Genomic DNA, 26,319 nt, shown 5'->3' with positions numbered 1-26,319 from the left:
CTGCTCCATGTCCCCTTCTTGGGATGCTCCAATGTGCCCCACAGCCCCCATTCCCCCAGCAATTCCAGATCCTGAGCCCTTCTTTGGCAGGCTGGACAACAGGATTTGCTCTAGCTATAAATCCAAACCACCAAAAAGAGAGGGAAAGGAAGGAAGAGAGGAGCCCTTCCTTAAATCCACCCAAGTGCAATTGGGCAACCTTCCTGGTAACATGACAGACGATCACATCATGGAGACACTTCCATCTCTGGGAAAATGAAAATGATTCATATGCCTGCAGAAAGGATGCTGCCTCATTATGGAAAGGCATGGCCTATGTGAATTTGAGAATGCAAATGAGGAGAACGTGCTGAGGCCCATAACTGGGAACAAGGCCATGGCCAGGAAGTCACTGCTCCTGCATACTGTCCAATTTGTAGGCTTCCCCATCAGCAATGCATCCCTCCCAGTAGAGTGCTGACATCATGTCCCATATGACACCAGTCACCCCCATGAATGGGGACAATGTCACATTCTCATAGGCATTGGTCTCAGATCTTTCCTGACCACTGCCACAGGAGCTTACCCAGATCCAGCTGGTCCTGATAAGTAGGGCCAAGGAAGCTTACCTGATTACTTTCTTGTTACCCAGCTCAGTGCTCTCATGTCTTGGGCCAGAGGAAGATTAGGAGCAGAGCCCCCATTCATGCAGGCTTGGAAGGCATCAGGTTGGCAGTCCCTCTGCATGCTGGTTCTCACTGCAAAAGTGCCCTAGCTTCAGACTAGAAAGCTGACCCCATGCTTGTACCTGAGGGGCAGAGACAAGCAAACCCCCAGGTGACCATGGGCCTAGCCTTGCCTGATACCACCTAGAGCTAGTTTGTCACCTGGCAAAGCCAACAGAAGATAACCAAGCTATTGATCCTTTAGGGCTGGCCTTCTGTACCCTGCTTGAGCTCTCTTCCAATCTTTAAGGTCAAGCTGCATGGAATCCAGCTCCTGATGTTAGTGGGCACAGGTAGTTTTCTTTCTATAACCTCACCCACCCAACCCATGTCCCCTTAAGTCTGAAATAGGGGAGAGAAGTGAGCCCAGCTCTGTAGGGCCATGAGCCCCTCACTTACAACATCCAACATGCCATTCATGGGAGTCTTGCGCATTACCTTGACAACAGTTACATGGCTTTTTATGTAAATGAGTTCTATAAAATTTGTTTTGAAATTTGTATATTTATAGAATTTTAAATATGTTGTGTTTGAAGTTTATTATAGAGAACAAAAGAATTATATTGAATAAGCATAAGATAGAATACAAAAGACCCACATCTATAAAGATATATTTTTACTACTACTTTTAATTTTCTTTGGCAGTGGTCATGTTTGTTCTTTGAGATAGTGCAAAATGAACTCATCTCTACATTCATCTCCTGATCCATGGGTGTTTTGTTTAAAGGCAGCACTGGGATTTGAACTCCAGGCCTTGTGCTTGGTAGGCAGTCACTCTACCACTTGACCAATGTTCCCAGCCCCTTATATTTGTTTTTCATAAAGAAATGGGTTTCTCTCTCTCTGTCTCTCTTTCTCTCTCTTTCTTTGAGGCACTATCTCCCATGAGCCCTGTGGGATGAACTGAAACTTCCAATCCTCTCCCCTCTACGTCCCTCCTATTGGGAATAGAGGTTTGTGCCACCAGGCCTTGTGTCTATGGTGGGTTTTTTTCTTTTTGCAGTTCTCAGGACTTATACTTTTAGTCACATCCACCAGCCCATTTTTGTGATGGGTTTTTTCAAGATAGGGCCTCACAAACTACTTTCCTGGGAAGTTTTTGAGCTGTGATTCTCCTGATATCTGCTTCCTGAGCAACTAAGATTAAGGCATGAGCCACTGTGTCATCCCCACAATAAACCCACCTCCTAGTGTAGAACATTAAGTAATCGGTCACTTGTTGGTCTCACTATATCTTCAAATAGGATTAAAATGAGGGAGCACTCCATTTTCAGATAATTGTATCATTCATCTTAGTACAATCTTAATTATTTAATGCTCATTTAAGATCTCTGTATACTTGTTGTGCATCATTTTCTGTGATTCCAAACATAGCATTTAGGCCTGGCTTAGCAAGATACTCCTGCAATCTCAGCACTTAGGAGGAAGAGACAGGAGGATAGAGTTCAACGACAATTTGAGGTACACAGGAAACCTTGTCTAAAAGAACAAGGCACACACCAATGGTTAAGAAATGCTTTTTAATATCAATTATCTTTATTTTCTATTTTTATGTTTTGGCAGTAGTAGGCTTTGAACTCAGCTCTGTCATACTTATAGGCAGGCACTCTGCCACATGAGCCATTCAGCCTATTCTATTTTTTCTACATAGGTTCTCAAACTATATGCAGGGACTGTCTTTAAACCATGATCCTCTGGATTTCTGGCTCCAGTGAAGAGCAGCTAGGATTACATGGGTGACTCATCAATGCTCATTGATTATAGAGCTCATGCAACAAGAACTGAGTGCAGTATAATGAGTATTGGCCTGTTGCTGGGTTGCAGAGAGAGTGAGCAAATATATGCCCCTCGCCTTTCCCATCATACACTGCAGGAAGGAATCTACAGCTTAAAAGTGAAATGAGTTCACCTGACATTGTTTGGTGGGTTTTATCCTGCTGTGCTTTTTAGAAATGGGGCAGGGCCCTGCAGAGTACTAATGAGCTGTGGTCAGTGTTGAGAAGCCTGTGGGGAGGGCCAGTATCCAGGCACATAGAGAACTTATGAATATTTTGAGATAATTTTTCACATGGATTATCTGTTGATTCACATAAAGTTAGGTTCTCTACTGCTGGGTACCTTTATTCACTTACTATTTATTTATTATTCATTTATCTACTTGAGAGGTCTCAGGATGATGCCCAAACTAACCTCCAAGGTTTTGGTAAACAGAAATATCCCTATAACCTTCCAAATAGTGTGCACCACTGCACCCTGTCAAGCTATTTTAAGTGTCTTTTACCATTGGTGAGTGGTTGAGTGATGTATAAAAAAAGATTTCAAAGGGCTAAAATAACTACTCCTTAAATACAAAAGTCTAGTATCTTCTGAGGACAGTAATGGGAGAGTAAAGAGTGTGTTTCTCACTTTTTGAATCAGATGCACATGGACCATACATACTGCCCTTTGGGAAGGGGTGATCAAATGCATTCTCTCTCCCTCTCCCCCTTCATTTCTCATCAGGTAACAGAGAAGGATCAATTTGTTTCAGTTACTTTCATTTAGTTCTTTTTCTGAATCACACAAAACATTTTAAACCAATAGAAAATCTATGAATAATGGAATAGTTTCATAGGTTATCTACAGAAAAGAAATTTTCTGAACTATCTGAAACTGTGAGCTTCCAAATTAAACACTTATTTTTGAAAATTGCAAAAAAATTTGTATTTCTAAAGCCTTCACACTTTTCTTAACCAACTTACATTTACACATTTTGAGTATTTCTTTTAACTGATATTAGGAAAAGGATTCTAGTGATAAACTTTTCCCTCTGTTCACAATTCTGATCCAAAATGGGAACCATCAAAAAAAGGCAGCAGTAGACATTATTATTCATACATCCTATAATCACTTATCTAGGAAATGTGTATTGCAAGTCTTCTCTTTGATAGATGCCATGCTTGATCTATGAACATAATGAGTCTCACTTTTTGTCCTTCCTATAGGCAGGTATGTTCCTAAGCATATTTTACTACGGTTAGTTTAATGAATCTTCACAACAACCCTTTGGCATTGGTAAAATTTTAGAAATAGAAGGGTAAAGACAGAGAGCGTTCAGTAAATAATTAGGAAATAAGCACAGAAGGGTAAAATAACTTGTCCAGTGCTATGAGATTTAGGAGTCTAAACTCAATTTTCAGTGCACTATTCATGGGGCAAAGTGATACTATGGCTAATAATTCCAGTACTGACTGCAAAGATTGTAATACATTTTTGTTCTCTCCATTGTGTCTGACTCACCAGCTATAAACTAACATTTCCTAAAAGTTCAGTATTATAAACAATCTTTTCCATTTTGCTTATGTAATTATTTTTCTCTAATGTAAGATTACAGAAATTATGAGTGGTTCTCATACTTATGGAACCTTTTGGTGTGATGCCTCTGTGTGTATGTGTTCATGAATGTAAAGAAGGAAACAATTATCTGAGCATACACATGTGTACAAATATCTTCAACTAAAAAGCCTCCCATAATTACCCAAGATACTTTATTTATGATAGTGAGAAATCTCATTGTGTTTGGTTTTCATAACTTTGGTAAGTGTGGTGACAGTCTGTGGAATACAGACACTAACAGCAATCTTTGGTGTCAGAAGAGTCTGGCTATGAATCCCAGCTTTCTGATTAGCAAAGCTGCTTCTCCTCTCAGTGTCTATTTTCTCATTTTTTAAAGAAGGTTGGAATGTTTCTATGGTCATTATTTTGAGTCTGTGTTTTAAGTACAAAAAAGACTAGCTCATTTTCTGGAATAACCCTATGTCATTATGAATATCTGCTTATAACTTTGTATTCCTTGGGTTGAAGTCCACCTTGCACAGAGTTTTTGAGCTGACATTTAATTGATGTGTATTTGTCTATATTTTGTTTGCAACCTTAAAAAAGATTTAATTATTTTCTTTTATATATAGTTAATTTTATTTTGCTGCCTAACAGTAACAACAAATTTAGCAACTTAAACAATGTACACATATTATCTAATGCCTTGTGTGGTTCACAGGCTGGAGTTGGCTAGTTGGTTTTCTTTGCCTGAGTTTCCATAGACTGCTCTGAAGATTTTGACTTCTTTGTGTCTGAGGGCCCCAAATTACTCATGGTTGTCATCTGAAGGCTCTTATAAGGTCCTTGAGGTCACTTACAAAATTCCTCAATGCTCACCAATGTTGATCACTGTTTTGGCTTTTCCAACAGGTTTTCTTAAGACATCAAGCCATCAATAAGGTCTCTAGCAGTGGTGGAGTGTCTCAAGTGCTAGAGCACCTGCCTAGCAAGCTCTGAGGCCCTGAGTTCAAACTCCAGTACTACCGCACAATCAAAAAATCCAAAGGAGGTCTCTAGAGTGGTCTGATCAATGATGAGCATTTGCCTAATGAATTGCGATGTCATTAGGGAGTGACGTCCCTCCATCACCTCTGTAATAAGCTAATTGTTAACAGTAATACATAGCTTCTAACCACACTCAGAGGTGCAACACAGAAAATGCAGAATTATACAAAGTCATAAAGGTAAGAAGACCAGAAAATCATGTTGTTCTATAATGATCATTTTTGTTAAATCTGCTTTGATTATCACAAGTGTTAATAAGATTATTTTGTCCATTTATCTTTACTAATTCCTTTATCTAGAAAGTAGTATTTTATTTTTCTGATTTAAATTTGTTTCTAGGCTGTACACTTTTTTCATTTTTTTCTTGCTTCTTTCAAATTGTTTTACTTTTAAATTATAATTTTCACATTTTTATTTTATCAATTATACATTATTTTATCAGTCTTATAGTAGATATTGTATATAACAAGCATACTTGACACATGAAAGTCTAAAATGAATTACTACTTTATTATTTCAAAGACAAAATGATGACCTTACAAAAATTTAAATCTCATATGAAACCTTTGTTCTTCAGGAAGCATTGTCATATATGTTTACATATATTTCATCAAACTAAAGTAGGATCAACATAAAAAAGAAAGTGCAAAAACCTTTTCTTAATTTATTTGGCTTTATCTTATTTCAAATTCATTACTACTTTAAAGTGATCTCAGCTGGCATTATTTTCTTCTGTATCAAAATAATTATCATTTGTCATAAACTTTGGGATATGTATGGAGATATATATTTAATATATGCTTTTCTAAAAGTACTGCTTTTGTGATTTATGCATATATACAAAATTTCATGCAAATCTGAACTTTTGATAAGAATATTGTATATTTATAGAGTTAAGATGGGACCTACTGGTTATGAGCCTTAGTTAAATAAATTTGGAAATTTGCTATGCTGCACAGGAAGCCATCAAAGACAGCTTAGCATAATCAACTATTTCAATAAGATGTATTTTCTGTTAGAAGACACTGGCAAATGTGGGATGAATGAAATAGGATAGAATGATATTATCTATCAAAGAATAAGTTGTAGTCATTTTTAAAATTGCATTTCACACTTTCATTACATGTTAGTTTTTCTGGTGAAACCAGGGTTTAAATTGACATGAAATTTAACTGGCTTTAGCACTGTGTTTTCAGTCTTGTGGCTATGACTCTAACTGATGAGCATAAAGCTTCTGATGTAATTTTTGCAATTGAAAAATATGTTGGATTTAGTGAGCATTTTTTATCATATACTAGAATTTACCAAGTTAAACATCAAAACACTACTATGAAAAAATAGTAGTCAATATTAATTAATACCCTACTTTTTGTAAATAGTAAGAAATATTTATGTTGATTTGATTATCAACTCTTAACTAATACTCTATCTACATAATATTATTATTTCCATTTAAAAGGTGAGAAATGATGCAGAGACATAGCAAGCACATTTTGGAAATGCCATAACCAATAAATTTAGTACTGGGTTTCAAATAGAATCAGTCTGGCTTTAGAGCCTCTTAATGTTAACCTCTATGCTTAAGTGATGTGAGAATCTGTGGAAAAATATAAACAAAAATCTCAGCTGCCTTTACAATAATCTCTTGAGAATATTTCTTCACAAACTGGCACATTCACTTTTTAAAATATATTTAATGCATTGAACCATGTGTCTCATTTTAAAACCATGCTGATTTGTTAAACAAAATCTCTGCCTTCATAGACATTAATGTTCATCAAAAGAAATACATACATAGCTAAATGTAGTGTAATGTGTGCTAACACCCAGGTAAACATAAAGTAATGTAAGGGAGGAAGCACATTTGCTGGAAAGTAGGTTCATTTTGACAAAAAGTAGAACTCTTCTTTTTTCAAGATTATCAGAAGTTTTGTGAGAATGAAAGAGTTAGAGAACTATTATAGAAGTGGAAAAATTATGGCATAGTGCCATGAATATCCAAAGTATACTTGGGAAGAAGAAAAGCATTATATGTGACTAACACAATAAGAAACTGAGCAAGTTGGGATGGGTGGAAATAAGAATCAAATTTTCTTAGATGTACATAGCATTGTGTAACATGCTACAATTAAAGTACAATTCCTTGGATTGCAAAATGGTATTATAGAACTGTTTTATTGTAAGTTATATAAATATTTTATAGGTTATAAGTTAATATCATTTCTTCAGTCAGCATAAAGGGTGAATTACGTATTTGACTCAAGATTATGAAGGTTGCACTTTTACTATGACAACTGAATGATGCACTTAATCTCCTGTGTAACTGAAGTTAGATATCTATACAGTAAAAGCCCAAAATATTAACTGTATGAATTTTAAGTACTTATCTTTCACCTCAGAGAAATTGCAGAACCTAACCCCTGCTTTAGAAAAATGTGGAAATCATGCTCCATTGCACAAGAGGAAGAAAAATCACATGTATACAGAACCAGCAAAACTGATGCTCAAAAATTAAGTAAAACATAATTAGTAATACATATGAATGCACTTATGCAAAATATGTATTACTAATATTTATTAATAAAGATCTCATAATAATCACAATTTTATTTAGTTCCTTAATAGTTATTCTATAGATTGGCATTGGTATAATTTAGAATTACATAGAGAAAGCATCAATTTAATATTTTAAACCTCCTTTGAACAACTTCAACTGAAGATGCTTGAGGTGAGGGTTAGTTATAAAATCATTTCTAAAAACCAACTTTGTTTTTATTTTTTTTCATCCACGTATTAACTTTATTTTTTTTCTCTCTTGATAATTTATTTTTTTTCTTTTATTATTCATATGTGCATACAAGGCTTGGGTCATTTCTCCCCCCTGCCTCCACCCCCTCCCTTACCACCCACTCCACCCCCTCACTCTCCCCCCCAACCCCCTCAATACCCAGCAGAAACTATTTTGCCCTTATTTCTAATTTTGTTGTAGAGAGAGTATAAGAAATAATAGGAAGGAACAAGGGTTTTTGCTGGTTGAGATAAGGATAGCGATACAGGGCATTGACTCACATTGATTTCCTGTGCGTGGGTGTTACCTTCTACATTAATTCTTTTTTATCTAACCTTTTCTCTAGTTCCTGGTCCCCTTTTCCTTTTGGCCACAGTTGCTTTTAAGGTATCTGCTTTAGTTTCTCTGCGTTAAGGGCAACAAATGCTAGCTAGTTTTTTAGGTGTCTTACCTATCCTCACCCCTCCCTTGTGTGCTCTCGCTTTTATCATGTGCTCAAAGTCCAATCCCATTGTTGTGTTTGCCCTTGATCTAATGTCCACATATGAGGGAGAACATACAATTTTTGGTCTTTTGGGCCAAGCTAACCTCACTCAGAATGATGCTCTCCAATTCCATCCATTTACCAGCGAATGATAACATTTTGTTCTTCTTCATGGCTGCATATAAAATTCCATTGTGTATAGATACCACATTTTCTTAATCCATTCGTCAGTGCTGGGGCATCTTGACTGTTTCCATAACTTGGCTATTGTGAATAGTGCTGCAGTAAACATGGGTGTGCAGGTGCCTCTGGAGTAACCTGTGTCACAGTCTTTTGGGTATATCCCCAAGAGTGATATTGCTAGATCAAATGGTAGATCAATGTCTAGCTTTTTAAATAGTCTCCGAATTTTTTTCCAGAGTGGTTGTACTAGTTTACATTCCCACCAACAGTGTAAGAGGGTTCCTTTTCCCCACATCCTCACCAACACCTGTTGTTGGTGGTGTTGCTGATGATGGCTATTTTAACAGGGGTGAGGTGGAATCTTAGCGTGGTTTTAATTTACATTTCCTTTATTGTTAGAGATGGTGAGCCATTTGAATGGCCAAACCATTTTTTGGCCATTTGAATTTCTTCTTTGAGAAAGTTCTGTTTAGTTCACTTGCCCATTTCTTTATTGGTTCATTAGTTTTGGGAGAATTTAGTTTTTTAAGTTCCCTATATATTCTGATTATCAGTCCTTCATCTGATGTATAGCAGGCAAATATTTTCTCCCACTTTGTGGGTGTTCTCTTCAGTTTAGAGACCATTTCTTTTGATGAACAGAAGCTTTTTAGTTTTATGAGGTCCCATTTATCTATGCTGTCTCTTAGTTGCTGTGCTGCTGGGGTTTCGTTTAGAAAGTTCTTACCTATACCTACTAATTCCAGAGTATTTCCTACTCTTTCCTGTATCAACTTTAGAGTTTGGGGGTCTGATATTAAGATCCTTGATCCATTTTGAGTTAATCTTGGTATAGGGTGATACACATGTATCTAGTTTCAGTTTTTTGCAGACTGCTAACCAGTTTTCCCAGCAGTTTTTGTTGAAGAGGCTGCTATTTCTCCATCATATATTTTTAGCTCCTTTGTCAAAGACAAGTTGGTTATAGTTGTGTGGCTCCATATCTGGGTCCTCTATTCTGTTCCACTGGTCTTCATGTCTGTTTTTGTGCCAGTACCATGCAGTTTTTATTGTTATTGCTTTGTAATATAGTTTGAAGTCAGGTATTGTGATACCTCCTGCATTGTTCTTTTGACTGAGTATTGCATTGGCTATTCGTGGCCTCTTGTGTTTCCATATAAATTTCACGGTAGATTTTTCGATCTCTTTGATGAATATCATTGGAATTTTGATGGGAATTGAATTAAACATGTAGATTACTTTAGGGAGTATTGACATTTTTACTATGTTGATTCTACCAATCCATGAGCATGGGAGATCTCTCCACTTTCTATAGGCTTCCTCAATCTCTTTCTTCAGAAGTGTATAGTTTTCCTTGTAGAGGTCTTTCACATCTTTTGTTAGGTTTACACCTAGGTATTTGATTTTTTTTGAGACTATTGTAAATGGAATTGTTTTCATATATTCTTTTTCCGTTTGCTCATTGTTAGTGTATAGAAATGCTAATGATTTTTCTATGTTGATTTTATATCCTGCTACCTTGCTATAGCTACTAATGATGTCTAGAAGCTTCTGGGTAGAGATTTTTGGGTCTTTAAGGTATAGGATCATGTCATCAGCAAATAGGGGATATTTTGACAGTTTCTTTACCTATTTGTATTCATTTTATTCCTTCTTCTTGCCTAATTGCTCTGGCTAGGAATTCCAGTACTATGTTGATTAGGAGTGGAGATAGTGGGCATCCTTGTCTGTTTCCTGATTTTAGAGGGAATGGTTTCAGTTTTTCTCTGTTAAGTATAATGCTGGCTGTAGGTTTGTCATATATAGCTTTTATAATGTTGAGGTACTTTCCTTCTATTCCTAGTTTTATTAGAGCTTTTATCATGAAATGATGTTGGATCTTATCAAAGACTTTTTCTGCATCTATTGAGATGATCAAGTGGTTTTTGTCTTTGCTTCTGTTAATATGGTTTATTATGTTTATTGATTTTCATATGTTGAACCACCCCTGCATCCCTGGGATGAAGCCTACTTGGCCGTGGTGAGTAATCTTTTTGATGTGTTGTTGAATTCAGTTTGCCATTATTTGTGTTGAGGATTTTTGCCTATAGTTCTCCTTTTTGGAGGTGTCTTTGCCTGGTTTTGGGATAAGTGTAATAATACTGGGTTCATAAAATGTGTTTGGCAGTTTTCCTTCCCTTTCTATTTCATGGAAGAGTTTTAAGGAGGGTTGGTATCAGTTCTTCTTTAAAGGTCTGATAGAATTCAGCAGAGAATCCATCAGGTCCTGGACTTTTCTTTTTGGGGAGACTTGATTGCTGTTTCAATTTCATTTTGTGTTAAAGATCTATTCAGGTTATTAATTTCCTCTTGGTTCAGTTTGGGATGATCATATGTATCTAGAAATCTGTCCATTTCATTAAAATTTTCAAATTTATTGAATAAAGGTTCTCAAAGTTGTCTCTGATGATTTCCTGGACTTCCATGGTGTTTGTTGTTATCTCCCCTTTTGCATTCGTGATTCTACTAATTTGTGTTTTTTCTCTCCTCATTTTAGTCAGGTTGCCAGGGGTCTATCGATCTTGTTTATTTTTTCAAAGAACCAACTTTTTGTTTCATTAATTCTTTTGGTTTCTATTTCGTTGATTTCAGCTCTTATTTTTATTATTTCTCTTCTTCTATTTGTTTTGGGATTTGCTTGTTCTTGTTTTTCTAGGAGTTTGAAATGTATCATTAAGACATTGATTTGGTATCTTTCAGTCTTTTTAATATATGCAGTCATGGCTATAAACTTTCCTCTCAGGACTGCCTTAACTGTGTCCCATAGGTTCCAGTAGCTTGTGTTTTCATTTTCATTGACTTCCAGGAACTTTTTAATTTCCTCTTTTATTTCATCGATGATCCATTCTTCATTAAGTAATGATTTATTTAGTTTCCAGCTGTTTGCATGTTTTTTGTCTTTACTTTTGTTTTTGAGTTCTACTTTTACTGCATTGTGATCAGATAGTATGCACGGTATAATTTCTATTTTCTTGTATTTACTGAGACTTGCTTTGTGCCCTAGTATATGATCTATTTTGGAGAAGGTTCCATGGGCTGCTGAGAAGAATGTATATTATGTAGAAGTTGGATGAAATGTTCTGTAGACATTAGCTAGGTCCATTTGATCTATTGCATATTTTAGATCTTGGATTTCTTTATTGATTTTTTGTTTGGATGACCTATCTATTGATGATAATGGGGTGTTAAAGTCTCCCACAACCATTGGTGTTGGCGTTTATATATGCTTTTAGGTCTTTCAGGGTATGTTTGATGAAATTGGGTGCGTTGACATTGGGTGAATACAGGTTGATAATTATTATTTCCTTTTGGTTTATTTCCCCTTTTATTAGTATGAAATGTCCTTCTTTATCTCATTTGATCAAGGTAGGTAAAAATCAACTTTAGAAAAAAGCTTTTCTTGTCTTCTGCAGAGCTGATTAACCATTTTTATCTGTGACTATTTCTTGAGCGCTCTTTGCGGCAATTTATTTGTTCAGCTAGTATTTAGTAGGGTACCAGTAGAGATTATCCCCTAAAAGATGATACAGAGAAATAAGCAATAATGTGTTTTTGCTCCAAGTGTCTTTCCAGACTATGAAGAAACACTCAAGAATAGCAGCACTAGCTTGTAAGTCCTGACACTTCAGGGTGAAGTTCCAAAACAGGCTACACTGCTCAGAGTGCATGTTAGAGACAGCCAGCCATGGATAGAGAAGCTGAAAAAAGCTGATCTTGCCCAAAACTTGAAAGAGGCAAAACTAGAAAGTACAGTCAAACATTGTATGCACATATGAATGAAAGAAAAAAACAAAACAGCACAAGTCTGTAGCCAGATCCAAGAGATGAAGCCATATTGAGTACAATGTAAAAATGCAACATGCTCCTAAAGACATCATTCATTCTGGCCATAATATATCAGCTATGTTTTATTGTGACTAGATATTTTATTCCAATATTCTTTATAGTCAAATCAATGACAATCATGTTTTCCATTTTGATATTCAAGTAAATTCATGCTTTGATTCATGAACTTTAGATCATTCTAATAAATGATTTATGTAGTTTTTATATAAAAATAGAAATTTAGTGTTATTATATTTAATAGAGTACAATATTATTAATAAGATTATGTCTTGCTGTATCATATGAAATTATTTTATCATTCCATATTACTTACTATTTGAGGTTCATATTTTACTGGATATGTTTATGTGAACGTCCACTGAGAAGATATAATATTTTTATTATTCTGATTACTAATTTTACTTTCATCATTATCATTTCCTTAGTGAATCGACTTTCAATTCATCAAATCATAATTTTAGAAAATAGCATTATTCTTCATCATTTCCATTGATCATTTAGAGCTAAATGTTGCTTCTAAAGCAACAAAGAGGCATTTTCTATATAAATCAAACCTGTGTGGAAAAGTTATCTGTTCACCTTTAACTTTCATGTGATTCACTGCATATAGAATGTATAAATCCATAAACGAGGTTCACTGCAACAATGCACAGCAATTAAAGTTTCAATCCTCTCCTTCCTACCTGTTGCAGCCGCACATACCCTTCATTTGACTATGAAGTCACTGTAACTGGCCACTTGCACAAACAGCCCTGTTCCTAGTAATAAAGGATTCTCTCTCCCTTTCTCTGCAGTCTTTAGAGGTTTTCTGACCCACAATCACAAAAGACATACTTAGAAGGATTTCTAAGTTCATGACTAGAGTTCCAGGGAAGAAGGTTTATTTCTGAAATTCTAAGACATGAAAAGCATTCTAACAAAAAATAAGATGCATTGCCACAGGTTCTCCCCTAAAGGTGTGAGTAGTTCATATTTCAGTGTATTTAACACTGAAGGGTTTATAAAATAAGTACTTATCTATTCTTATTGATTCATTAGTTTTTTCAACTTTTAATTACTGAGCACTTATGAAGGCCAATAATATGTGCATCTTTTCAGTATTTGATTTATACAACCCAGTCTGTGTTGAAATGATCTGGCATCCTTCTTATGCAATCAGTCCAAAGAGATATTTAAAGACTTTGCATGTGTATATACATGCACAAAACACTTATAATTATAAAGGTTATAGTTTATGCCATCAGCATTCTAACCATATCTCCTAATATTTTCCTGACTTCCCTTCACAATTTTTTTAACTGACATGAACATGCATTTATCTGAATAGCCAGTACCCCTCTTTTTTTGTTGGAGGCCATAATCAGAAACTGATTGTTTATCATGACCACACATTCTTTTTTTCTTTTTTAAAATCAATCCCTAGCAAACTTTCACTTGTATCCATCCTTACCTCCTCCTATGATGTTTCTGAAATTCTCAGAAGGAAGACAATACAGATTAAAGTTTTCAATGTCTCTGATAATTGCTCTTTATGGTTATGTTCATTCATCCAGTTTTGCGTGGGGGAATTCCCGCTGCCCTCTCTCTTCCAGTAGCTGCATCAACATTTTAGCATCTGTAACTTCATATCAGTTTTAAATGAGAGTTAGTTAAGAAAATTATGAGGACTAATTCTCTTGCATAATAATAAGTGCAGAGATAAGTAATTATAGGGTTCCTTCACTTAGGATTCAAACTTTTTCTAAGTGTCAATCAGGCAACTTCCATAAATGGATCTTTATGGAAGATAAAGATGCATGGCTCTTCCAAAAGTAAAAAGAAATGTAAGCAAAAAACTAAATTAAGGGCATTTTTGACATACTACTCTTAGCAAAAGAGTTATTGTAAGGAGTGTGAAGTTTTTAAAGAGGTGAATTTTATTCTTTCTTGATCAATGTGTTTATTAAAATCTCTTTCTTTAACTCTACTACAATAAAGTATAAACAAATACAGTAATTTTTAAAACAGGTGTTTCCTGAAAAGTTACAGCTGATAAAATTATAACAAATCACCATGGAAGAAAGGAATTAGGTTTGCATTTTTAAAACATAAAGATTCATTAAACATGGGTGTGCAGGTGCCTTTGGAGTAACCTGTGTTGCATTCCTTTGGGTATATCCCCAGGAGTGGGATTGCTAGATCATATGGCAGGTCTATGTTTAGAACACATTTATACATGAAAGCAATGCTAGGAATCTCTCTGTATAGCTGTCCTTATATCAACTAACAAAAATGCTATGTCTTTCTTATTATTGCTTATTTCTACTCTTCAATGGAACTGGAGAAAAGTGCAGAACAGGTTCTGCCTGGAAGGGAGGGGGGAGGGAGGAGGATGGGGGGCGGGGGCAGGAGGGAGAAATGACCCAAACAATGTATGCACATATGAATAAATGAATAATAAAAAAAGATTAATTAAAATTCCAATAAAAAGGCAAGCAGATTTAATGTTTGTGTTGTTTACAGACCAATTCTAAATGATCACAAGATATGCAAGAGTCTGAGTGCTGGCAAAGGAACTCGGAATGAAAAAAATGGAAGATGACTTTCACAGTATCATCAATAAACAACTGAAAGTTCAAAATCTTTTATTCTGTTTTCACTCAGAAAAATGAGAAAACAAACCTTGGTTTTTAATGTGAAATCCAAAGTATCTTTAAGTATCTGAGACCTTTTCCTTTTAGGCAGTATTTATTATAGCAAAAGTAGGTTACAATCAATTTAAACATAATATGCTCACCTTTGGCACTTAACTACCATAAATATGAAAAATGGTATTAAGTTTATAGAAGGCAGAATAAATAACAATATAACAGTAAAATTTTGATGACCTTAATGAAAAAACAAGCCTTGAGTTAATCATAACCTAAATATAATAACATAAAAAAAACTCAGAAAACACATATAATAACAAAAGAAATTATGTTTCCTGTAAGCTTATCCCTAAAACATCATTGAAAAGCATACTATGTCGGTGAAGATACTAGAGATACTAACTTTAAAATGTTTGACATAAAATATAAAGGACAATTTACTCCACTGAAAATACACATTTAATGCCTCCTATGTGCCAAACCATTCTAGAGATTTGAGAAAAGAGTTGTAACAAAGCAAAGATCACCTATCTCATGGAGCCTGCATTCTAGAGAGAAATGTGAGAACAAGGATACAGGGATTGCTGCAGCTTTAATACTTCTCACATTCATAATATTTGGTTATGGTGAATTATTTTTAATTTAACATATAATAACTTGTTTTAGATTTGTGGCTAGTATATTCCATCAACTCCAAGATCAGCCTCGTCTTATGCTATTATTTTTATTTTCTATTGTCTTAAAATATAAGTTGTTCACAGTACTTTTGGTTTGTATGTATAATACTTAAAGAGATGCCTCACTTAGAATACACTCACTCTTTCTAAAAGAGAGAACAACCTTCAATAAACAGGGAATCTAAGACATTATGGTTGTCTTTTGAAGACCTTCACAATGGGATCAAATTAAATTTCTGGTCAAAATAATAATTTATGTATTGGGTAAGTCACATTCTTTTAGCAGAGGTGAAAATATTTAGAAACTAAATAATTAAGCCTTCATATTTTGTAAGAGAAAACAGAAGCCCCAAAACTGACTTGTCCATAGTTGCACAACAGCTGCTGTGAATACAGCATACATCTCTTGATTCCTGTCTCTAAACAGTGAGTTATTCAGGGCCAGCCATTTTTTACACATGCAATTTTGCTAAGAAATTTTTCACGTTTGTCTTTGCCTGACAAATATCTGTCAATATACTACCCCACCAACCACTTTACCTTACATTAAACTTGTGGGGTTTTTTCCTACAGTGTTCTGCACTTAGAACAATTGCCTTATTATGATTTTGGACTTCCACCCATGCTATGAGTAAGTACAGGCTTCTTATACTCCTTTGTTGTACCTTAGGATTCATATATAAATATGAACATATATATGAACTTACTCCAATATGTACACAAACAGACTATATATATAATGTCTTTTTGTCACTGTTATTTTATGGAGAATAGTTAATGAGTTTATTCAAAGTACTTTAAAGGTCAATTATCCATGAATAATAAGTGATATAGTGTTCATTCATTATCACTACCTTAATATAAGTAAATGGTAAAAAGCACACTTTTCCAGTCAGGATTTATGGCTAATTGTTTTATTTAAAAAACGGCACTTTATTGTGTTGCTAAAGACTTAGAATCACAATAAAAGAACATATTGGAGAATGAGGAAATTTGTACTGAAGTTGTTTGTTCAACTCATTAGACTTTGTTTTCTCTAAATGCATTTGGTCAAACTTCCAAGTAATATGTATTAGTGTTCATCAGGACAACTTTCTGTAAAATACTGTGTAAAAACTTTTCTCACACTACACATTTTTATTCCTTTATCCTAAGTCATTCTAAACCTAGTATGCAATCTAAAATTTTGATGTTTTAAGAATATCAGAGATCATGATGCTAGACAATGCTCTGTATGTTGAATCAATGCCTGTCATATAGCAAATGCCCACTCTTTAAATATATGCTGAGTTGATGCATACATAATACTAGATACACATATGAAGAATAAAATAGTCTTCAAAATAATATTGTCACAGATAGTGTAATATCCTTTTTAAACAAGCATGAAATTTATTCATATAATCTGTTTTTATTATAAAAACATTAAATACCAGTTGTCAGGCTCTCTTATAATGGTAGTGAAAAATGTCATGAATTATAGAATTAAAAATATATTGAGAAATAGTATTAATTTATATTTTATATTTCTACATCACACTGGACTAGATTGTGTTCTTTCAAAACTTGTACTTTGAAAACTCAACCTCCAATGTGATAAAATTTGTGAGAGATGTTATTTTTCTCTAAGAACCAGACCCCAGTAAATATGCCCTACTTTATTAGCTCCATAAAAAAATAAATGAGTATTAAGAGGAAAAAAAAACAGCCCAAGACCTGGAAGGAATGTCTGGACATTACAAATAATATTATGATGGCTGAAATACAAATGGGTTCTGAAATACCAGAATGCTTCTGGTTATATTTAATTAGAAGACATATGGAAAAAGGACAACACTAATAAAATAAATACAAACAAATGTAATTTGTGAGAGATGCACAGTGTTTGTAGAAGCAAAGTTGCAGTGATTATTTTAAAAAGGACTTCAAGCTTAAATACTTCAAGTATTAAATAAAAAATACTAATTAAATACATAAACATATATATGGATACACACACACACACCCATACACACATGTGTGTGTGTAGGAACCCCATCACTTCTTAGTTTGGAATCAACCATTAAACCATTAGGATAAAAAGAAAGAATAAGGTTATTATATATGTGTGTGTATAAATATCTAAATATAATTATGTGTGTGTATGAATGTATCATTATTAATATATCTACTATATTCATATATTTCTCTTTGAAATATTATGAGTCAGTAAACAATATCAACCCAACCAGATATTACAACTTTATAAAAGAATAATAATTTAATCAATATATAAGTGAACCAGAACTATGGAATGTGTAGATCAATGAGATAGACACTAATAACAGATATCTCATTATTTCCTTTCTCCTTGGGTTTATTACCTTAAAAAGTAGACATTATAAATTAAAGTAATAGCACATGCTCACTGTATTGTATTTGAAAAAATTTGTGCATTTTGATTTGGAAAAGTGAACTCTTTTCTAAGAATGTGAAAGAATGGACATATCTAAGTTTTAAAGTAGAATATAAGAAATTAAAAAATATATACAAAATACAGAACAAACATAAAAGTAAGTAAAATCCCTGAGTAGCAAAGCATTCATATCAAATAAAAGAAAGAGTAATACTTCAGTTATAATGAATTGTAGACCTTAAGGTATAGAGTTCACAATACAGTAGCAATGGAGTAAGAATGAGAATAACTCACACCCTGGAAGACAGCACAGTGCTGAAATTCCTACAACCCATGGCTACCTGTACTGAAGTGTATCCTGGAGAGCAGCCTCACTTCATCTTTGTAAATCCCAGTTTTCTTACTGGCAAGCAAGGGATAATACAGTATGCTGAAATGTATGGTGAAATGGAGAAGTATGGGGAGATCAGAATGCATTGTATATCACTTAATTCATGTGAGCTTTTCTTAGTACCATCATTATCATCATTGCCCTTTTAATCATCCCAGTGATTCAATGAGAAATGCATTATTTTCCCTGTTTTGAAGAAAGGAATATCATAGAGAAAATACTAAGAATGGAGATGCTAAACCTGAGCTCTTCATGAGATAAGCACATCTGAAACTCTCTGATATGAAACTATGAAAGTAAAAATAGAATCAGTGATTTTTATATCTGCATCTCTATTAATAATCTGTCTCCAGCCAAGCAGAATATTCATGTTGTCAACAACGTTTTAAACTTCAGTCTACTGGTTCATTAGTACCTGCTGGCTTGGATGATGGTAGAACACTAAACATTGAGTACAATCTCCATTTTACAAATGGATAAATAAATAAATAAATCCATTTAAAAACAGGACAAAACACACTACAAGTAAAGACTGTTGGTTGAATCAGATACAGAAAGCAAAGTCACCAAAAATTGTGTCCTTCTGGGAATGATCTGTATGCAATAACTGGTTGAGGCATTGTTGTCTGATTTGGAAAGGGTGTGACTGGTAATGTTATTCCAGAACTTCTTCTGAGGTTGGCTGAAGCTTTGGCTCTGGATTCCAGGTTGACTTATCTCTCTGCCTTTATCTGCTTCTCTCCTCCTTCCCACAGACAAGTGTGTGGTAAGAGGTGACAGACCAGCTGTGAAAATTATCACTATTCATGAATCCTCATTTACTTTTGGTGGGAATGTAAATTAGTACAACCACCATGGAAAAAAATATGGAGGCTCCTCAAAAACCTAAAAGTAGAACTGCCATATGATCCAAAAATATCACTCCTAGGGACTCCTAGGGTTCTAAAGACACCTGCACACCTGTGTTTATTGCAACATTATTCACAGTAGCTAAGATATGGAAATAGCTAAGATGCCCCACTACTCATGAATGGATTAAGAAAACTGTGGTATTCATATACAATGGAATGGTTTTTAGCCAGAAAGAAAATGAAATTTTGTTATTGGCAGGTAAGTAGATGGAACTGAAGGACATCATTTTAAGTGAAGTTAGTGAGGTTCAAAAAGTTAAAGGCTGCATGTTTTCTCTCATATGTGGAATATTGATCCAATACAAATACAAGCAATATTATGAAAAACAGGTCATGCTAAGGGGTGGTCACATACAAGAGAGGAAGAAGTTTAGATGAATATGGTTGATGTGATTCCTATTCAAAAATGAATGTAGAATTGTTAATTCTGTTGAAGTCACTATAAGGCGACTAAGGAAGAAAGGAGAAAAAGAGAGGGGATGAAACAATTTGGGTTATAATACATATATACATGGAAATACACAATGAAACTCCTTGTACAGCTATCCTAAACAAAAAAAAATCATTTATTTTTCAAAAACAGAAAACAAGAAGGCAAAACAAGTCTTACATGGGGGGTCTGGTACCAGTTGGAGGGAGAAGGATACAAGGAAAAGTTGTTGCAGGTAAATATGGTGGAAACATTATGTACACATGCATGTAAATGGAAAAATGAGACCTGTTCAAACTATTTCAGGAATGGGGAAAATAAAGGAGGATGATACAGGGGATAAATTGAACTATGATACATTATAAGAACTTCTGTAAATGTCACAAATGTACAGTTACATTTCTCCAGTAAAGCTATACAGATGGACAATAAGCACACTAGAAGTTCCACATCATTACTCATTAGGGACATGTACATTAAGTCAGAGATATCTCCTCCTATCCACTAGAGTGGCTATATTTAAAAAAAAAGAAGTGTAAGAGAAAAAGAAAGCAATGTTGGTGAGCATATGAAAAAAATTGGAGTCCTTCTGTCCTGTTGATAGGAATTTAAAATGGCATAGGTGCTATGGAAAAGAGGTTCAATTTTCAGAGGCTGTTCTATGCTCTGTTACAGAACATCCCACCTCTAGTCCCAGGTATTCTGAGGGTCATTTCAGTTTAATAGTGAAATGAAGAGTTGCTCTGTGCGAGAAGGACATATGCTTCTTCAGCAACCTGACCAGGATGACTGGCTATTCTTACTTCTGCATAAAATAAACAGAGAAATCTGCAAGTTTTTTTTTTATTTCAACATGTGAAAATCTTCACCTCTTTTTGGAACAAGAAATGAAAAAAACAAAACCACAATGCCTGTGCAATAATAGAACATTTAATATGAATATTCATATCTAACATTCTATTAACCAAAAATAAATATTGGCATATTCAAACAAGTGCATAATTTTCCTTTTCTTACTAGTACTCACTCTCCTTCCCCCTCCCTCCAAGTACTTATTCCCACAGCTCAGGATGCCGTGGGGATGTGAATTTGTGTAACATTAATGGAAGATACCTTTCAGGCCTCAGCAACTCTATCCTAGCAACAGCCTTAGCCCACAGCCATCCAGACCCTTGGGAAAGACCCTTACAATATGCTTCTGGAAAATAGGAGTCCTTTCCTCTTACTCCAAGGCAAGGTGGGTCTGGCACCATGCTTTCCCCCTCTCCACCTGTTGAGTGTTCTTTTCTTCAGGACAAACTCATAGTTAGCAGATGAATTCATGGCATAATATACATTAAAATTATCAGGAATCTTCATCTCCGGTGTGTGTGAGAGAGAGTTTTATTCAGGGACGCTCATGTGGAATGTGCCACCCTTATCACTTGGAGCCTTCTCTAGTAACCATCTGATCCACATCACTGAGATTCCCCAGTGAAGCTCCAGAATCACCTATATCTCATACCTGTGACTCATGACTTCAGAAGGATATGCTGAGGCCTCATAACACCTAATGACTCTTGCTCAGAAAGATATGTGGATTCATTCCACCATGCCCCATATCTAAGCCTGCAGCTAACAAAGGGTCTTTCTATCCTCCCATGTGGTTGCTTTTTCTGGGGAGGGCCTCTGACCACAGCAAGCTTTCAAGAATCTAAGACATCTTCCCTGAATGTTGCCTTACTTAGGACAAGACCTGAAAAGTGCAACACTTGATCAGACCTCCCCATCTGAGCTCCAAAGAAGCCTCTACACAGTTTCTGGGCTCAAGGTCTGGTGTGAATCAATGGTAGGTAGGACTCCTATCTAGGTCTTTAGCTTTCCCTAGGCCTCAGTTTTCTTTTTCCTAACACAGGGGACAATCCCATCTCGCCCGCCTATCCAAAACCACGCAAGCAACTACAAGAAGATTTATGATAAAACTAGGGAGAGTTCAGTGCTGAAATTCTGGGTAATGGCAGGACATAGAAGTTCAGTGCTGAAATTCTGGGTAATGGCAGGACATAGAAGTTCAAAGGAAAAAAAGCAGAGCTATGACAATGTGTACAGCAGACTTTGTGGGTCACATACATCCCATGTTCTTTCTCTCTCTTTATCACTAGGAGGAATCTGCTGTATACTCTGGCCTACTTTTCCTGACAGGGACACAGTCACAGGTGACTTGGAACCCCCCACGTTCTCTGAGTCAGAACTGCTAACAGTTCTATGGTTCTTCTGCTTTCTAGATCACTAACTCAGAAGCCAACAGCATATACATTCTATGTTACATACATGTATTTTAACATTTGACACTTACATTCATAAACATGTTTTCTCTTATTAGCCAGAAAGTGTCTGTTCTAGTGGGCAGTGAGGTACCCTACCATGATGTTTGCTTTGCATTAACTGTTCACATCAAAGTGCATGGACGTGGATTTATTCAGCTGCTCAGGTAGTGAAGAGACTGATGTGACTAAGGATGCTCCTAGAAAGTTCATAGTGGGCACCATGCCCATGCTAACCCTGCTGCACTGACATCATCAGCTCAGGGTTTTGGACTTTGTAATGGGAATGGTGCTATCTCTGACCCTCTTCCATTTCCCCAGATGGGTGATTCTTCAGTTTACTGCAATCTTTTGAGATTATCTGTACCAGCTCATAGTCCTCTGGATCATCAATGTCTAAATTGTGTTTCTCCATTGTCTTGAGGATGATGTCTGGAGCTTTATCTTGATTGGTCACCTGGATCAGTGAAGGGGGCGACTCATCAGGACAAGGGTGCAACAGTGGCATACCAAGGTAATGTCCAGGAGAGACACTCCACAGTCACCACAGCTCTAAATACAGGGCTCAAATCAAAACAAATTCTGACAACTGGCCACCTCCACAGCCACCATTCTGTTGTGGCTCCTCATTTCCAAGACTGGATTGGCAAGGAAGTCATAGACACCACTCTCCTACCAGGGAGATGCCAAATGTTACAGCTAACTTATGCTCAAACAACAGGGGCTCCATCTTGCCCCAAGAGAAAGTCAATCTCCAGAATGTGATACCTGGTCTTCTACTGTTCCCCACATCATCTCTTCTCAGCACAGTTTCTTCAACTCATGTTGAACTCATGTTCTTCAACTTGCAGGCCCACTCTGCCTGGGGTTTCAGTACATTGCTCCCTCAATCCTCTAATGATAATCCTTGAGTGCTGACCACTGCCTTTTATGACCTTGTGTTTACTTCCTGACCCCACTTACCAGGATGCTCTTATAGTTGCCATTGTTGACCTCCAGGCTCACATGGATGATACAGCAGTTGCCCACCTGCTGGTTGTAAAAAGGCTTTGTGCAGCAGGTGTTGGAAACCCCAGAGATAGGAAACTTATTGCTGCTGGTGGTGGCTGCAGTCTTGCTGGATGCTGGCACTGAGGAGGGGTTCCTTGAAGTAGAGCTAATGCTGGAAGACTCAGAGGATGACCAAGAGTCTGACTTGCAGAGCTGTGAGAGACAGCAACATCAGCTGTCCAGACCCTGCAGGGTGCTCCAGCCTGGAAGCCAGCTCTAAGGATTCTAGAAGATGTCTTCAGGAACTGGGGCTTCTGGTCCCCTTGTGTGGACATTGAATGGACAAGGCTGGCACCTTGGAGAGGAGTCAAAGAATGGGAGTTCACCTTTTCCTGGCCATCAGGAGACTCCAGTATACAGCTCACATAGATCCCCTCTATGTCCAAGCTGGAGGACCCAGTTGAGCTTGTGCAGAATTGGTCACCCATGTCCCCACTGCTGAAATTGTTGTCACACTTGAGCTGGTCACAGGGCTTGGTACTGCTCTCTGTGTTGGGGGCCTGGAAGCTAGACAAAGAGGCTGGCTTAAGTGAAGACCCTCCACAAAGACATATTCTACCCTTAGCATCCCCTCAACAGTCTGTGTTCATGGAACATTGCTAGTAGCTCTGTAAGTCCCCTGTATCCCTTTTGTCCCAGGCATCTGGGGGATCAACACATTTCACTAAGGAATAAGGTGAGGCCAAGGCAGCTGAAGGCACTCACCCCATTTACAGGGGTGTTTGGAAGTGGGATGGGATCCCAGCACAAGCCTGTCTAGCCTACAAGAAGGAGCCTTATCTGTCCATGCCCACCTGCACCCAGCTACTTACTTGCTCCCAGTGGCTGTGTTCTTGGTCTCGTGGGTAGTGCTAGCTGATATGGATGGAAGCTTCAAATCACATGAAAGCTTGTAGCTATGGACTAGTATGCTGAGGCTAAAAAGAGCCACATCCTGACTCCTGCCCAGTGCCAACTTGGAAGCAAGAGCCTGACTGCCCAGCCCTCACCAGCCAACAATGTGACACTGACCCAAGCTGTATCACAAATGCTCATGTGAGCCAGCCCCAGGAACAACCCATTCTGGTTACCCATTAGTGTCTTGCTGACCTCACCTTTGTGTCTCACTGAGATGCTCCATGCCCGGGAACCATGTCCCAAAGTGCTCCTGGGTGAAATATTGTACTTATGGCAAGTAACCTGCAGCTGCTTGATCTGGCTGATCACATGGAACTCCTGAGCCATGGGGAAGTACAAAATGGTGACAGTTGTGAGCAGGTGTCAGCTGGGACAGCTTTGCTCTGGGAAGGCTCTTTCCCTCAATTCTACCCAGAGTCCTTCTTCCCTGTTCTCACAGCCTGCTTTGAGCAGCCACTCCACAAAGCTGTCCTGATCCACCTGAGACTCCCCACTTTCCTATGAGCAGCCCCTTCTCTCAGTGTCAAATATCACCATAAATCAATAGGTGGACAAGGAGTTCAGTGGACTAGCCAGTTAGATACTCCTCACCCACTCCATGGATTAGGGCAGCATCTACTTACCTTCCTCATCTTCTCAACATTGATGATTCTCTCCTATACAGCAAAGAAGCAGTGTGCTTAGAATGTGGCCTCTCAACAATTGAGGACCACAAACTCCTCTGCACTACCAGGAAAGGCCACCAGGTGATAGGGTGCACCCATATCTCTACCAGGCCCCTCTTTTAATCCATGGCAAGGACACAGAGGGGCAGAGATTTGGAGCACTGTTTTGCCCAACACTTAGTAAGGACAGAGGAGAGACTGAAATTTCAGGTGAGAAGGCCGTGATTTTTCCATGAGCTGCCTCCACTTGGCGGGGCTGGCTTCACTATTCTGCTCAGTTACTATGTAAGAGCCTTGCCAAACCAACCAAACTGCAAATGTGCTATCAGGCAGCTCTCTGGCATTATTAGGTAGGACGAGTGTGATGCTTACAAACTGAGTGAGGTGGGGCTCTCAGGAGTGCTAGAGGGCAGGGGTCAGCCAAAGGTCTCTCCCTGAAACCTGCTCCCCTGCCCCTGGCTCAGGTTCACTCACATTAAGATAGTCCTTCATGGCATTGTCCAACATCACTAGGTCAGTGAGAAAGATGCCAAGGTAGGGGATGGTGCCCTGGATGAAACACAGACTTCACAAAGAGGGTAATAAATAAGTCCCAGCACCCCTCCAACAAATGATGTTCAGTCTGACCCCATTCATTCCAGGGATTCCCACTCAAGAGTAACCTGCAGATCTTTGGACAACTCTCTTAAGTGAGATGTTCCCTCAGACATCTGGGAGTTCAAACACCCAAACTAGTCTCTGGCAGATCTCAAAAGTATGTGGCCCTTACCCATTGTCCTTACAGACTCTGCTGTTTCAGGAGGAGGCAGTATTTCCTCCACAATGTCACTTGGTTAGGGCATAGATATACCAGGGATCAGAACCAGTACTGAAGGGCATTTCAGGAAGCCCAACAACAAATGAGAAAGGCCTGTTGATCCCATCTCTCCACTTGTTCCCAGGGACACCCTGGCTTCAGACACAATCACTTACCATCTCCTTGAACTGCCTCTCAGTCCTCTTGGACTTCCACCCTATGGTTGCAAATATGGATATTCTCCCCTGCGAAGACTGAGAATGGAATTAGGGAATCCTGTCTTCTTTCAGCCCTTGACTATCTAAGGACCTGACCTGATTCCAACTCTCTTTCCACTGATATGAAAATTCTTCACCAAGCCCCTATTCCAGCACTTCTATTTGGGAATCCCTGATGGTCATGTAGCATTCCTTATTCCTGTTTTCTTATATGCAAAGTGTACATGTGAATATATCTTCCTTATGGGGTCTGGGAGTTCTCAATATCTCCTTCCTGTCCTCCTGTTATCTGCTATTCTGACTCCAGCCTTTGCCAAACTCTTCCTCAGAACTTCTGAAACTTCCTTTGGCTGCTTGGAACACCTTTTCTCTCCTTATGTAAGCTCTCAGAGTCAAAATTGATCCAGTTGCTTGATACAGAAACTGAGGGCTAGAGAGGAGTGTTAAGTGCACAGGGCCCTTCAGTTGCTTCCAGCCTCCATCTGGACAGTAACCATGGTCCTATCGTATGACTCTTCATCTGTTCCAAGGATACTTGCTCAACTGAGCC

At 37.2% G+C, this 26,319-nt stretch overlaps 1 protein-coding gene across 1 annotated transcript in view; it reads right to left on the bottom strand.

Annotated features, from left to right (window-relative positions):
• Positions 1-388: 388 nt before the first annotated feature.
• LOC109677869 (ral guanine nucleotide dissociation stimulator-like) overlaps positions 389-26,319 on the bottom strand; it is a 30,457-nt gene continuing 4,526 nt past the window's right edge. The window contains 11 exon segments of the mRNA XM_074058604.1: positions 389-581; positions 21,111-21,199; positions 22,010-22,014; positions 22,486-22,600; positions 23,107-23,346; positions 23,520-23,700; positions 24,288-24,342; positions 24,345-24,408; positions 24,714-24,746; positions 25,230-25,315; positions 25,727-25,796. Coding sequence (XP_073914705.1) covers positions 389-581; positions 21,111-21,199; positions 22,010-22,014; positions 22,486-22,600; positions 23,107-23,346; positions 23,520-23,700; positions 24,288-24,342; positions 24,345-24,408; positions 24,714-24,746; positions 25,230-25,315; positions 25,727-25,796 — 1,131 coding nt within the window.

This window comes from Castor canadensis, chromosome 2 (genome assembly GCF_047511655.1).
Source record: "Castor canadensis chromosome 2, mCasCan1.hap1v2, whole genome shotgun sequence".
NCBI classification, from domain to species: Eukaryota; Metazoa; Chordata; class Mammalia; order Rodentia; family Castoridae; genus Castor; species Castor canadensis.
The sequence above is the reverse complement of the archived record's forward strand: the minus strand, read 5'-3'. Positions and strand labels throughout refer to the sequence as shown.